The 13370-nt window shown below is 52.6% G+C and overlaps 1 protein-coding gene across 1 annotated transcript in view; it reads left to right on the top strand.

Annotated features, from left to right (window-relative positions):
- The first annotated feature begins 7587 nt into the window (after nucleotides 1-7587).
- Nucleotides 7588-13370, top strand: part of WNT7A (Wnt family member 7A) — a 75865-nt gene continuing 70082 nt past the window's right edge. Inside the window, exons 1-2 of the mRNA XM_003409734.3 lie at nucleotides 7588-7658; nucleotides 12488-12714. Coding sequence (XP_003409782.2) covers nucleotides 7588-7658; nucleotides 12488-12714 — 298 coding nt within the window. The remainder of the gene's footprint in view (nucleotides 7659-12487; nucleotides 12715-13370) is intronic.

Below are 13370 nucleotides of genomic sequence, written 5' to 3'. Positions count from 1 at the left end.
GTAGTCTGGCCAACCGGCTGGAAGAGATCTATAATTGTGCCCATTCCAAAGAAAGGTGATCCAACCGAATGCAGAAATTATCAAACAATATCATTAATATCACATGCAAGTAAAATTTTGCTGAAGGTAATTCAAAAACAGTTACAGCAGGACATCGACAGGGAACAGCCAGAAATTCAAGCCAGATTCAGAAGAGGACATGGAAGGAGGTATATCATCGCTGATGTCAGATGGATCCTGGCTAAAAGCAGAGTACCAGAAAGATGTTTACCTGTGTTTTACTGACTACGCAAAGGCACTTGACTGTGTGGATCATAACAAACTATGAATAACTTTGTGAAGAATGGGAATTCCAGAATACTTAATTGTGCTCATGAGGAACCTGTACATAGATCAAAGAGTAGTTGTTAGAACAGAACAAGGGGATATTGATTGGTTTAAAGTCAGCAAAGGTGTGCGTCGGGGTTGTACCTTTTCACCATACTTATTCAATCTGTATGCTGACCAAATAGTCTGAAAAGCTGAACTATATGAAGAAGAACATGGGATCAGGATTGGAGGAAGACTCGTTAACAACCTGCAATGTGCAGATGACACAACCTTGCTTGGTGAAAGTGAAGAAGACTTGAAGCCCTTACTGATGAAGATCAAAGACTATAGCCTTCAGTATGGATTATACCTCAACACAAAGCAAAAAACCCTCACAAATGGACCAATGAGCAACATCATGATAAACAGAGAAAAGACTGACGTTGTCAAGGATTTCATTTTACTTGGATCCACAATCAACACCCATGGAAGCAGCAGTCAAGAAATCAAATGATGTATTGCATTGGGCAAATCTGCTGCAAAAGACCTCTTCAACACGTTGAAAAGTAAAGATGTCACTTTGAGGACTAAGGTGCACCTGACCCAAGCCATGGTATTTTCAATCACCTCATATGCATGCGAAAGCTGGACAGTGAATAAGGAAGACTGAAGAAGAATTGATGCCTTTGAATTATGATATTGGTGAAGAATATTGAATATACCATGGACTGCCAGAAGAACCAACAAATCTGTCTTGGAAAAAGTACAACCAGAATGCTCCTTAGAAGGGTACTTACTTTGGACATGTTATCAGGAGGGATCAGTTCCTGGAGAAGGACATCATCCTTGGTAAAGTAGAGGGTCATTGAAAAAGAGGAAGACCCTCAACGAGATGGATTGACACAGTGGTTGCAACAATGGCCTCAAGCATAGCAACGATTGTGAGGATGGCGCAGGACTGTGCAGTGTTTCATTCTGTTGTTTTCAGAACTGACTCAATACCACCTAACAACAACACAACAACTGATATATAGTAGGGCACAATGCATGTTACTATTAATTATTATTATGGCCCCTGAGATCCAAGAAGGTCCCTGGGAGGCACAGTTTGCTCTCAGCTACTAACCCAAAGGTTGGCGGTTCAAACTCACCCAGTGGCACTGCGGAAGAAAGGCATGGCAATCTGCTCCTGTAAAGATTACAATCAAGAAACTCCATGGAGCAGTTCTATTCTGTAACACACGGTGTAGCCATGAGTGAGGATCAACTTGATTTGGCAAGGGGTTTGGGTTTGGGTTTGGTTGTTGGGCTCCAGGCAGCTGTGTCATCTGTCTCCAGCAGGGGGCGCCAAAGCCTCGGGCTGACTGTGCACCTGCCCCAGGTATGCTTGGTTTGGCTGAAAGTGGAATAAAACCTGCTGAAGAGAGATGCCCTTCTCTTCTCTTGATCCAGGCAGAGAGAGCCAAATAGTGTCAAAGATTCTACGTTAAAATGTCTGCTAAAAAGGAACTTTCTGTAATCAATTCCCTTGAATCACTAGACGTTTGTTCACACCTGGTTCCAGGTCTTAGAACGAATCAGACACAGTTCTCCCCTTGGGGGGAGCTCCCAGGAGAATGAAGGATTAAATGACCTGGGAATTATTAGCCCCATTTTAGAGATGAGAAACCGGAAGCCCAATGGGTTTTGAAAACATTCCCAAAACTGCCCTGTGTCATGCAGCTAGTAAGTGGCAGAGCCAGGATTTGAACTCAAGTTTATCTGACTCCAGAGTCAATTTTTTTTTTTTTTTAAACCAAGCCAATGTTCTCAGTTAATGCAAGCCTTGTTGTGGGTGCTGGGGAGACAGAGATGGGAGAGACAGGGTTCTTCTAGCAAGGGGCTTACGTTCTAATGCAAGAGAGAGGAATTGAGCCCGGATTTTTTTTTTATCATCCAGGGTGGAGAGGGCTCTGCCAGGGTCAGTCCAGGGACTGTATGGGCACAAAGGAAGAAATGCACGAAAAGATGCTGCCTAGAAAGGAGATCATGTCTGCTGTGTTCACTGCTGTACACCCATACTTGGGACAGGGCCTGGCACACTTTAATCTTCAATAAATGTTTGGTGAATGAATAAAGGAGGAAGAGTCCAAGTGCCTACGGTAAAAGCAACATTGATTAAGGAAGGCTTTGCTGATGAACTGATATTTGGGTGGGCCTTGAAGGATGAGTAGGAGTTTGCCAGATAGAAAAGTGAGATAAAGGCATTCCGGGCACATGCAAAGGAATGAAGACACGACAGGGTGGAATAATAGTGGTCTCTCAACTTTTTTTTTTTTTTAACCCCCAGCCACAATATACACACATGGTGGTCCAAAACAGATACACACAGACACAGACAGACAGACAGACACACAATTGAAACCTTTATTATGTGCAAATGCCCTTTGTTATTTTCTGGTCTATCTCCTTTTTGTAAATGCTAGTGGAAACCCCCTAATTTGTTGTGATATGGGCACAGTGGAAACCCTGGTGGCATAGTGGTTAAGAGTTTGGCTGCTAACCAAGAGGTCGGCAGTTCGAATCCACCAGGTGCTTCTTGGAAACCCTATCCCACCCTGTCCTATAGGGCTGCTACGAGTTGGAACTGACTCGACAAAAAAAAAAAAAATGGGTTTATGGGCAGAACGGTTTAGAAAAGCTATGGAGTAGAAGGATAATTTGAAGCCAGACTATAAAGATCTTTGGAAGCCAGGGTGATGAGTCTGGACCTTTTCCAGTCCTCAACTCCCTTGCCTTCTCTGTGAAGTCTGACCCTGCAGACTCCTTTCTCCTTCTCTCCTCCTGCCTCTCTGGCTAGTCCTCTTCAGTCGCCCTTAGTACCTTCTTTTCTCTTTTCTCTAGCTGGTTCTTTACCTCATGCAGAGTTTCTGGGACTCTGCACTGGGCCTTCCCCATTCGTTCTTCTCAGTCTCCAAAGCATCCTGTTCACACCAGGGTTTGAATGACTGTCCTCTTCTGGTTGTGGAGTCCCCATCACTCTTGACAGCCCAAATCGGTCGCTCCTGAGTACCAGGCACACACATTCCTCTGCCTCCTGAATATGTCTTCTTCAGTGACCTACGGACACATCAAACAGCACACACAACACGGTATCCATCTCCCTCGACATGCTCCTCCCCGATCCCATCCTCACGTTGTTCTCACCAGGCACCATGTCTCACAAAATCCTGTCCTTAGGGCCTCCCGCACTCTGTCTATTCTGCCTTCAAGATAGCTCTCGAATTCCTCCATGTCTCCCTTTGCCCTCTGCCACTACCCTTGTTCAGGCTGGGTCTCTTCTCCCCTGGATAACTGTGGGGACCTCTTGCCTTGCCCCTCAGCTCCAGCTCCCTTCTCTTGACTCACCACAACAGCCGCCATGAGCCCTCTGAGCTTAGATCTGGTCATGCAACACTCCTGCTTCCCTTTCTGGTAAAGCCTAAACTTATTAATATGCTGTAAGGCTGTCCTCAGATCCCTGCTGGTCATTTTCCCTGTAACTCTGCCTCCCACCCCCACTCCCTCTAACACTCCATTCTCCAGTCTTCTGGGACCATCCATGGATCCTGCTTTCTCATGCTTCCCAAACTCTACCGGGTTAACACCTGCTCATTCCTTCAGGATCTCACTTCAGAAACATCTCTTCCGGGAAACCTTCCCTGACTCACCAGCCTGGATTAGGAGTTCCCTCAGTCCTTTGTGTATCCCCATCGTGGTACCTAACACCTTCTTTTCTATCGCACTGGCCCCAATCTCTCTTCTCTATTAGTTGGCACCATAACTGAGGGGTAAAGAGCTGATGCTGAAGCCTGTACTCCAGGTTCATATCCCACCTCTGCCATGTACTGGCTGTGAGAGTGTGTGACTTTATTTAATCCCTCCAGGACTCACGTTCCTCATACTGTAAAATAATTATGATGATATCAATAACATTAATAAGAAGAATAGCACCTACCTTATAGCATTGCTAGAGGAGTAAGGCAGTTAATATGCTAAAGTTTTTAATGTCAACTACTAACCAAAAGGTTAGCGGTTCAAACCCACGCAGTGGTACTGTGGAAGAAAAGGCCTTGCAATCTGCTTCCATAAAGACTACAGCCAAGAAAATACTATCGAGCAGTTTCTACCCTGTAACACATGAGTCACTACGAGTCAGAATTGAGTGGCTGGCAACTAACAACCACCACTACACAGTTAATAATTAAATCAGTCCTCAGACTAGTTGCTCCAGGAGGACAGACTGGATTTATTTGATCCACCGCTATATGGCCAGCACCTGCCCAACATCCAGGTACAAGTGCCGCCCAACATTTATGGCATAAATAGATCTTTGGGCCCAAGATAGTGGTGATGGATTTAGAAAAGAAGGGATGCATTTTAAAGAGTTTTAGAAGTTAGACTGCTCAGGGTTTGACGCTGATCACATTTGGGGGTGAGACAGGAGGAGGAGGAATACAGGAGGGAAGAATATGGCCAAAAGAGACCTTGTGATTTTTTTCCCCAAACCCTCCAACCTTCCCCAGGTCATTCATTAACACCTCCATCCACCCGATGACTCCAGCCAACGGAGAGGTCATTTATTCACTCCTCTTTCTCTTTCTCTATTCCCTCCTCCCCCTCTCCATGGAGTCCCTCAGCAAGTCCCATCAGGACTGCCTCTGACCTATGTCCAGCATCCTGCGCTCTCCTCTGTATCTCACCTCCACCCTAGTCGTTCCAGTTACAACTACAGTGTAACAAGCAACCCCAAAACTCAGGGACCTAACACAGCCATTTCATTATGCTCACAAGCTATGTGGCTCAGGAATGTGAACAGGGCACACTGGGGATGACCACACAAGCCACTGTCCACAATGCCACAGCTAGCAAGACTCAAAGGCTGGGATGACTTGGTGGCTGGGGACTGGGATCATCTAGTGGTTCCTTCATTCATGAGTCTGGCACCTGGGCTGGGGTGACTCTAGCGCAAAACTCAACTGAGACTGGTGACCAGAGCCCTCCACATGGTCTCTGTGTATGCTTGGGCTTCCTTACAACGTGGTAGCCTCAAGGCTCTAGTCTGAGTTCCAGCAAACAAGGTGGAAGCCACATTGCCTTTTATGGTCAAGCCTTGCAAGTCTTGCAGGGTCACTTCTGCCTGCCCAGATTCAAGCCCAAGGGTACAGAGAACCCACTTCTCAATGGGAAGAGTGTCAAGTAATTCTGTGGCCATGTTTTAAAACTGCCACCCTAATCGAAACCACCTATGTCTGGTAGCTGCACCCATGCCATTGTCTCCTCTCTGGTCTCCCTAGCTCCACTTTACCTAGCCCTGCCTGTCCACTCCAGAGATTCTCCATGGGGCAGCCAAAGGGAGTTTGTGAACACACAAATCAGACGACTCTTTCCCTTCTTCACATCCCTCCAATCAATGTCTTCCCATTGAACTTAAAGGAAAATGCCTTGACACCCACACAGCTCTACCCTCCCCCATTTCCTCCTGGCCTTCTTCCTCTCTGTCAGGCACCGCCCACAGACCTCTCCTGAGAAGCTGGGCTAGAAAGCCTGGGGTGGGGCTCATGCCCCTCTAGGAGGCTCTGCACTTCTGGTCCCCTTTCCTGGAATGCTGAGCCCCATACCTTTGTCCTTCAGGCTCAGCTTGAATGCCATCGCCTCAGATAGGACCCAGTTCTAAACAAAACCCTCCAACACTCAATATTCTCTGTCCCACCCCCGTCTTATTCTCTTCAGATCCGCCCTGTACCTGAAATCATCCATTGACTTAGGGGCTGTCTCCCTCGCTAGCTCCAAGAGAGAAGGAGCCTGGTCTTCCCTGTTCCTTGTTGTACCCACAGTGCCTAGGACAGTGCCTGGCACAGAAATCTGAGGAATGTGAATGAATTCACAAGTAGTGGCTTTGAGGGAAGGAGTGTATGTGTGTGTGCCTGTGTGTGTGCGTGTGTGTGTGTGTGTGTGTGTGTGCACGCTGGAATATTTAGAAAGATAGTTCTGAAGGACTGGTGGGCCTGGGTGACAGGGGCAAACTAGAGTCAGGCACGCCTTGTTTGCAATCTGGCTCTGCCGTTCACTAGCTGCTGACTTTGAGAAAACTCCTTTATCTCTGGTCTCAACTCCTTCGGTTGTACCTTGAGTCCAACAGCTTCTAACTCATTGGATTGGGGTATATGTCCAAGGAAGGCACCAGTCCCTCAGGTCAGCAAGGATGCTCAGCACCCTGGCATCGGGAGCCAGGCCTAGCTGCACCACCAGCCACGTCCGCCAGGTGTCGCCGCGAGAGCGCGCTGAGCGACCAGCAGAGCCCCGCGCCTTCGACCGGTTCCGGCGCCCGGCGTCTCCGCTCCGCGAAGTGCGCCCAGGCCTCAGCCGGACACTACTGTCCTCTGGGGGCGGGGCTCCAGAAGAGGCTGCCAGACCTGGGGACCCACCTGCCTACCTGCCGCCCTTTCCCTCGACAAGACGGGAGGCAGGGGTATAGGCTGATCCAGCTACCTCCGCTCCGGAAAGGGGGCGCCCCAATCCCCTCCCCAGGAAGCTGGGCTCGGAAGCCCGGAGGACAAGTGGAAACGGGCGAGTTGGAGTGGAGGGGACGTGCGCCCTGCTCCCTACCCCGACCCCGGCTCTGAGCGTTCGGCCGGGCGGGGAGGGGACGCCGCCGAGGGCCAGGGTGCGACGCGTTCTCGGCCGGGCATGGATCCCTCCCACCCGAGGGCAGCCCCGGGCGCCGCTCGCCCCGCAGCCTGCCAGTTAGCTGCGGGTGCGGGCGAGAGCGCTCCCACGCCCTCCTGCCCCCCGCGCTCCCGCCTACCGCCCAGAGCAGGGAGGGGGTGCCGCGGGAGCGCGCGGGGCCCTGCGCGAGCCCGCGCCGGAGGCGGGCGGCCCTGTCCCGGGGGCGCGGGGGTGCGGGGCGGGCGCTCCAGGGAGGCGGGCTGCGCAGGGGTTGGGGGTGGGACAGGGAAGGAGGGAGGGCCGGGCGGGGGCGGGCGACAACGGCACCCCCGCACTCCCCGCGCTTCGCACACTTGCACCGGCCGCTCGCTCGCAGCCCGGCGTCGCCCCGCGCGGAGCTCGCTCCTCCCTCCCTCCTCGCGCTCGGTGGCTCTCGTGCTCCCGGCGAGGCTCAGGCGCTAAGCGCACCCACAGACGTCTCGGGGACGCCTCTGTCCGCGCCTCCCGGGCGGGCTATGTGGATTGCCCCGCCGGGGCCGGCCCGCGGGATCTGCACAGCCCTGCCCGCGGCCCCGGCGGCCAGCGGGGACTATGAACCGGAAAGCGCGGCTCTGCCTGGGCCACCTCTTTCTCAGCCTGGGCATGGTCTACCTCCGGATCGGGTAAGTCCGCTCTCGCCCCCTCCGCGCGTGTCCGGGAAAAGTTGGAGCAGCCGGGCGAGCGGGGTGCGCCATCCACGGGCTGCCGCCGGGCCACTACATTCCCTGGCCTAAGTGGGCGCGGCGCGGGAGCGGTGAGCGCACAAAGCCTCCCGCAGACAGGCGCCCCCGGAGCCCGCACAGCCCGGGAGACACAGGCAGGGGGACTAGCTGTCCCAAGGACGTCTGAGCCTGGAAGCCCCCAGAACCAGAAACAGCCGGTTCCAGGGACATTCCAGCCTGAGGGACTCTGGAGAGGGCCAGCTGCCTCAAGGGGTCAGCATCTCCCAGGGACCCTCCAGACCCGGGCACAGGGACAGCAGGTGCAGCAGGGGCATTGAGCCAGGACCAAAGCCTCCCCCAAGGCTCTCAGAGCCCCCAAGGCCCCAAGAGAAACTCAGCACAAGGTGGAGCGGTCTCAGCCCCTTTTAGAGACAGAGCAGTCCCGGGGTGGCAGGCGGGGCCGTTCAGTTCAAATGGAACAGGTACCTAGAGGGAGGAACATTGGCTGGTAGAGGCACCCACTGCTGCACAGGGCCCTGCACCACCAGATTTCCAGGGACCCCAGATTCCCAGAGCCCTTTCCCAGGGCGACACCCCAAAGGGACAGCGTTTCCCACCATGGACAAACACACACAAAGGTAGAAGTGAGAGGTGGCCTGAGACACCCAGGGAGACAAGCTGTCTCTAGGAGCCAGAGCAAAAGAGAGGCGAGACACCCTGCTCCCTAGAACTGGACATCCAAGGCCCCCAGTGCGTCTGCTGGGCGTCCCTCCGCACGGCTTCGCCCCAGAATTTCTAGGGAGGTGGAGCTTGGGGGCGGTGCTCTGGATGGAAGGTGGAAGCGGGCTCAGGACGCATCTTGGAGCTGCATTTTCAACTGTTAGTTACCCTTTGTACTCGGGAGATAATGCATGAGAAGCACAGAGGTTTGGGAGAGAGGTTTTCAGGGTTGTTAGGGGTTTTGGCGCTGAGGGGCCACCTTGGCTGGTTTCACACAACCTACTTCCCCCCTCCCTCCGCCCCCAGCAGGGGACACCCCTTCGCCGCCTCCTTGGGAGCGGGTGGATCATGAGGCCTGTGCCAGGGGGCGTGGGATATGTGTGGCAGGTCCTTTGTATGTTGTCACCCCTCCCCACATCCCCACCACGAGCCTCTGGAGCTGGGATTCCGCAAGTTAGCCGACCACAAGGTGGCCAGCAGGTGCGCGCCAAGCAGAGGAGGTGGCCGCCAGCCGCAACCGCGACCGCGGGCAGAGGGGGCGACCGCGGGCGGAGAGCGGCTGCGGGGATCTAGCGCTGCCCGCCTGAGTGTTTTAAGTGGTATCGATTCGCCCGTGTCTGGGTGGTTTTTCTCCTTTTGCCTGCGTTAATCTTCATCTTGGCCCGCGCCCTGCCGCCCCGCGCGCATCCAGCATCCAGGAAGCCGGTCAGGCCGATTGGCGCTGACCGCGTGAGGCTTTATCTCCCTTTTAATTAGAAACGGGCAGAGGGACAGGGAGGGGAAAGAGAAAGGGAAAACAGTAGAAAATAACTTCCCCTGGCTGCCCAGCCTCCCCTGCCTCCCCTGGCGCTGAAGCCTCTTTGGCCCCGACAAGGGCCCCCTGCCTGGAGTGAGGGACGGAGCCACCACCCAGGGCTCCCTGTCCCAGGCCCCACTGGCCCACCCTCTCTGGGACAGGGAGGGGCCAGGTTGGGAAGTGGGAATTGTAGGGTGACCTTGGGCCAGGCCCTGATTCCCTCTGGGCCCTGGGTTAGCCCTCTGTAAAATGGGTATCCCGGAGAGGCCACCCAGTTCCTCAAATACAACCAGTTCCTACCCTCTCCAGCTTCTTGGCAGAGCATCTGTGGCATTCGTATTTTATTTGGATGATTCAGGTGACTCCAGGACTAGCTCCTTGTCACAAATGGGTCCAATAATAATAACTACAACAACAACAAATTAATTAAGTGCTTACTTTGTGCCTGGTACCTTCTAAGTGCTTTTCATATTTTAAATAACTTAATTTTCACAGGAACCCTATGAGGTGTGGCTAATTAGCAGTATCCTCATTCTAGCATTGAAAAACTCCAGTACAGAGAGGAGATGTAATTTGTCCAAGGTCACACAGCTAATAAGTAGAGGAACCTTGGAGGCCAACCTAGGCCATTGGAGTCTGCCCTCCTAACCACTTAGCTGCTGGACTACTGTTCCAATGAATTTTGGACCCCGATATATCATCACATTTCTGCTGGCACAGGAACCTCCTGGTGGTCTGCTAGGTGCTGAGGGTCCTCCTGACTTGTGCCAAAACATTTCCACCATGACATCATCTTTCCATGCAGGGCCCCTGCCTCCAGCATTTCAAACATTCTAGCCCTGTGTTAGGCTCTGTTTTAATAGCTGAGAAGAATTTGGTAGAGGCAGGCCCTTGTTTCAGACCCATCATCTGCTAGCTGAGGGCTTTCTGCCAGGTCCCAAGCTCTGGAGCCTCAGTTTTCAGAAACGTGAAATGAACACGGTGATTCCTACCCAACGGGGCTGTTTAGAAAAGTTGCATGAACTCATGCTTGTGTGAAAGCACCCACTGTCCTGCCTCCGCACATATATAGGAATGCCACAGAAGGTCCTTGATTCATTTGCTGCACGTTTGGGGGCACCTGCTGGGTAATCCTGAGCAACCTGCCTACAGTTCCACCTCCATTCATTCAGTTGCCAGTGAGTGAGCCAGCAGACAGCCTTCCTGCCCTCAAAGAGCTTATATTCTAATGAGGAAGACAGGCGATAAACAGGTGAATACACATCTTAAAAACAAACACATACCTTTAAAAAATTCAAGATGGAAAATTATGGGGTGGTGGTGCTGGTGGTGGTGGGGGTGACCCTGAGGTCACATGAATAATGACAAGAAGCCACACACCTAAGGATCAAGGAGCCAGAGAGTAGGAGAGGGAACAGCAGGGACAAAGGGCCCAAGGCAGGAAGCACGCTGATGTGGGCTGCAGGATTGGAATGAGGGGCAGAAGGAGCAGTGGGCATGCCCTGGGGAGGAGAGAGGCTGGCGTCCTGTACCACGTCTCTTGGTGTTGCTGCAATTCCAACACAACTTCCCATAGCTTAGCCCGGTGGCTGACAGAACGTGGGTCCTCACTAAATGGCAGTTCTTATAACCAAAGTGGGGTGTGAGGGGTGAAGTCTTCTCCTTGTAAGTACTCTTTATGGCATTCAAAGGGTAATACAGAAAGGACACCCCAGACAAGTGGGCTGCCTGCATCATCAGGATTCTGTTAGAGCGTGTTTGGTGTTATCCTGATATTCGTAAATGGCACCATCCTTAGGCCGGATACCCAGGGATCCTGCTGGATGCCTGTCTTTCTTTTATACCCTGCCCATTCTTTTCCCAGCTCTACCCCATCCATCAGCAAGCTTGGCCAGCCCTCCACCACCCGCACCACTGCCACCACAGCCAAGCCACCACCTCTTGCCTGGCCAGGCTCCCTGCTCTTGCTCTGGCCTTCCCGTCCTTTTCCCGTGTGGGGGCTGGAGAGCTCAGGTCCTGCCATGACTCTGCTTACAACCCTCCCATGCTTCCTGATGTACCTGAGAAAATGCCAGCTCTGAGCCAGCCTGCCAGCCTCTCCAGTTCCCTCTCCCCAGCTTCCCCCAGCCCAGCCCCAGTCTTGCACCGGCCCCACTGGGTTCTTTCTGTTCCTCAGGGATCCCAAGCTTATGCCCTTCTCAGGACTTTGTCCTTCCTGTCCCTCTGCCCAGAATACCCTTCCCCCAAGTCTTCCTGTCGTGGGCTCCTGGCTCTCGAGGTCTCCACTCTAGTCAGCTCCTCCGGGAAGCCCTCCCTGATCACCCAGCTAAAGTGGCCCCTCTCCCTTCCCGCCTCACCACCACTAGCTGCCAGCACAGCACCTTCACAGCAGGCTTCATGGTCCAAAACGGGCCCTTTTATTCATCTGTGACTTATGCATCATCTCCCTTTGTAGCCGTGATAAGCCACTTGAAGGCAGGACCTTGCCTGTGGGGAGCACAGCTGCTCCTAGCCCCCTGCCCGGCACATGAGAGGGTCCAGTAGATCTCAATGACTGAGATGAAGATGGAAATGCTGGTCTTAACAGTCATCCTCACCCTCCAGGCCAGCTGTGCCTAGAACTCCAGGGCAGAGTGCCACTATCTCTTGTCGTGAGGGGGGAAATACTAGCACTTCTATTCACAATTACTTTTAAAGGGCTTTTTTTTTTTTTTTTTTTTTGGTAATAAAACATACCATACACACAAAAGAGCAGATGTAACGTGCATGAACAGTTAAAAAAACAACAAACTCTGTGCACCCTCTACCCCTTCAGAAGCAACTGCTACATGAAACTTTGTAGCTCTTATCCCTTTCCTTTTCTTTATAGTTTGGCTACATATGGCTGACTCCTAAACAATACAGGGTATCGTCTGGCATGTTTTTAAACTTCATCTAAAGTGAATCCTACCATAAATCCAAAGGGGACGGGCTTTCGTTGCTTAACATGATGTTTGTGACATACGTCATCTTTTTTGTCTCTCAAATGGAAATCAAGCTTCACGAATATTGGATATACACATTGACACGGCACCTGTGTGGAAATTATGAATGAATATACCTGGGTTGGAGGTGAAGGATCCAAAATGCTGAGAGACCCCTGTTGGGGGCTAGAGGATTCTTGGCCCGGGGAGGAGGGGGGCTGAGGGGAGGGCTGGGCACCCAAGGAGGGGCTCCAGATCGCGCCCCCCACCTGCTCACCTGACGCCCCATCTCTCTGTGTCCCCTGCTGCAGTGGCTTCTCCTCAGTGGTAGCTCTGGGCGCGAGCATCATCTGTAACAAGATCCCTGGCCTGGCTCCCAGACAGCGGGCGATCTGCCAGAGCCGGCCCGACGCCATTATCGTCATAGGAGAAGGCTCGCAAATGGGCCTGGACGAATGTCAGTTTCAGTTCCGCAACGGCCGCTGGAACTGCTCGGCGCTGGGCGAGCGCACCGTCTTCGGCAAGGAGCTCAAAGTGGGTATGTGCTCCCCAGACAGCCCAGTGGGCCTGCCAGGCTGTGTGAGGCCAGCACACCCTCTGGGGCCCCTCACCTGCCCCGTGCTAGACATGCCCCTTGATGTGGGGTCCTGCAGGTGCCACAGCCTGAATTCAGGTCTCCTGACTAGAGTCAGGTCTTTGGTTTGTCGGTAAAGTGGCAGATCAGCCGCTAGCGGCCCAAATGCTAACTGGCTGATTCAGCGCTGATGTTGTTTTTTAAAATTTAAGCCGAAATTTTAAAATTTGCTTTTGTACCTAAGAATATATTTTTCCGGCTTCTTTTGAAAAATCGGAGGATCTGACAGTAGCTTACTGGTGTACCCCATAGCCTGGCGCTGAGGATGAGGCTTTATTTAGATGGAGCCCGTGCAGCCCTTTGCCACAAGCCCCACCATTCCCTGCTGCTCTTACGTCCAGCTTGCTCACTTCATTTCCATGCTTGCATGGCCTCTGGGGGCTTTTGGTTTCACAGCTCTGTTTTATGGGAATGGTGTGTGGACATACACACACACATGCACACATGCACACGTATACAGAGTCTTGGGCCGTGAGTTTGACTTCTGAAGCAACTGTGAGAAAAGCTTGAGTGGAAAAGGGGGTGTAGAGAGTGACTTTGGTCAGCATGGAGGCTCCAGT

The sequence above is a fragment of the Loxodonta africana genome, chromosome 22 (genome assembly GCF_030014295.1).
Source record: "Loxodonta africana isolate mLoxAfr1 chromosome 22, mLoxAfr1.hap2, whole genome shotgun sequence".
Lineage (NCBI taxonomy): Eukaryota > Metazoa > Chordata > Mammalia > Proboscidea > Elephantidae > Loxodonta > Loxodonta africana.
This window is presented reverse-complemented; position numbering and strand designations above follow the sequence as displayed.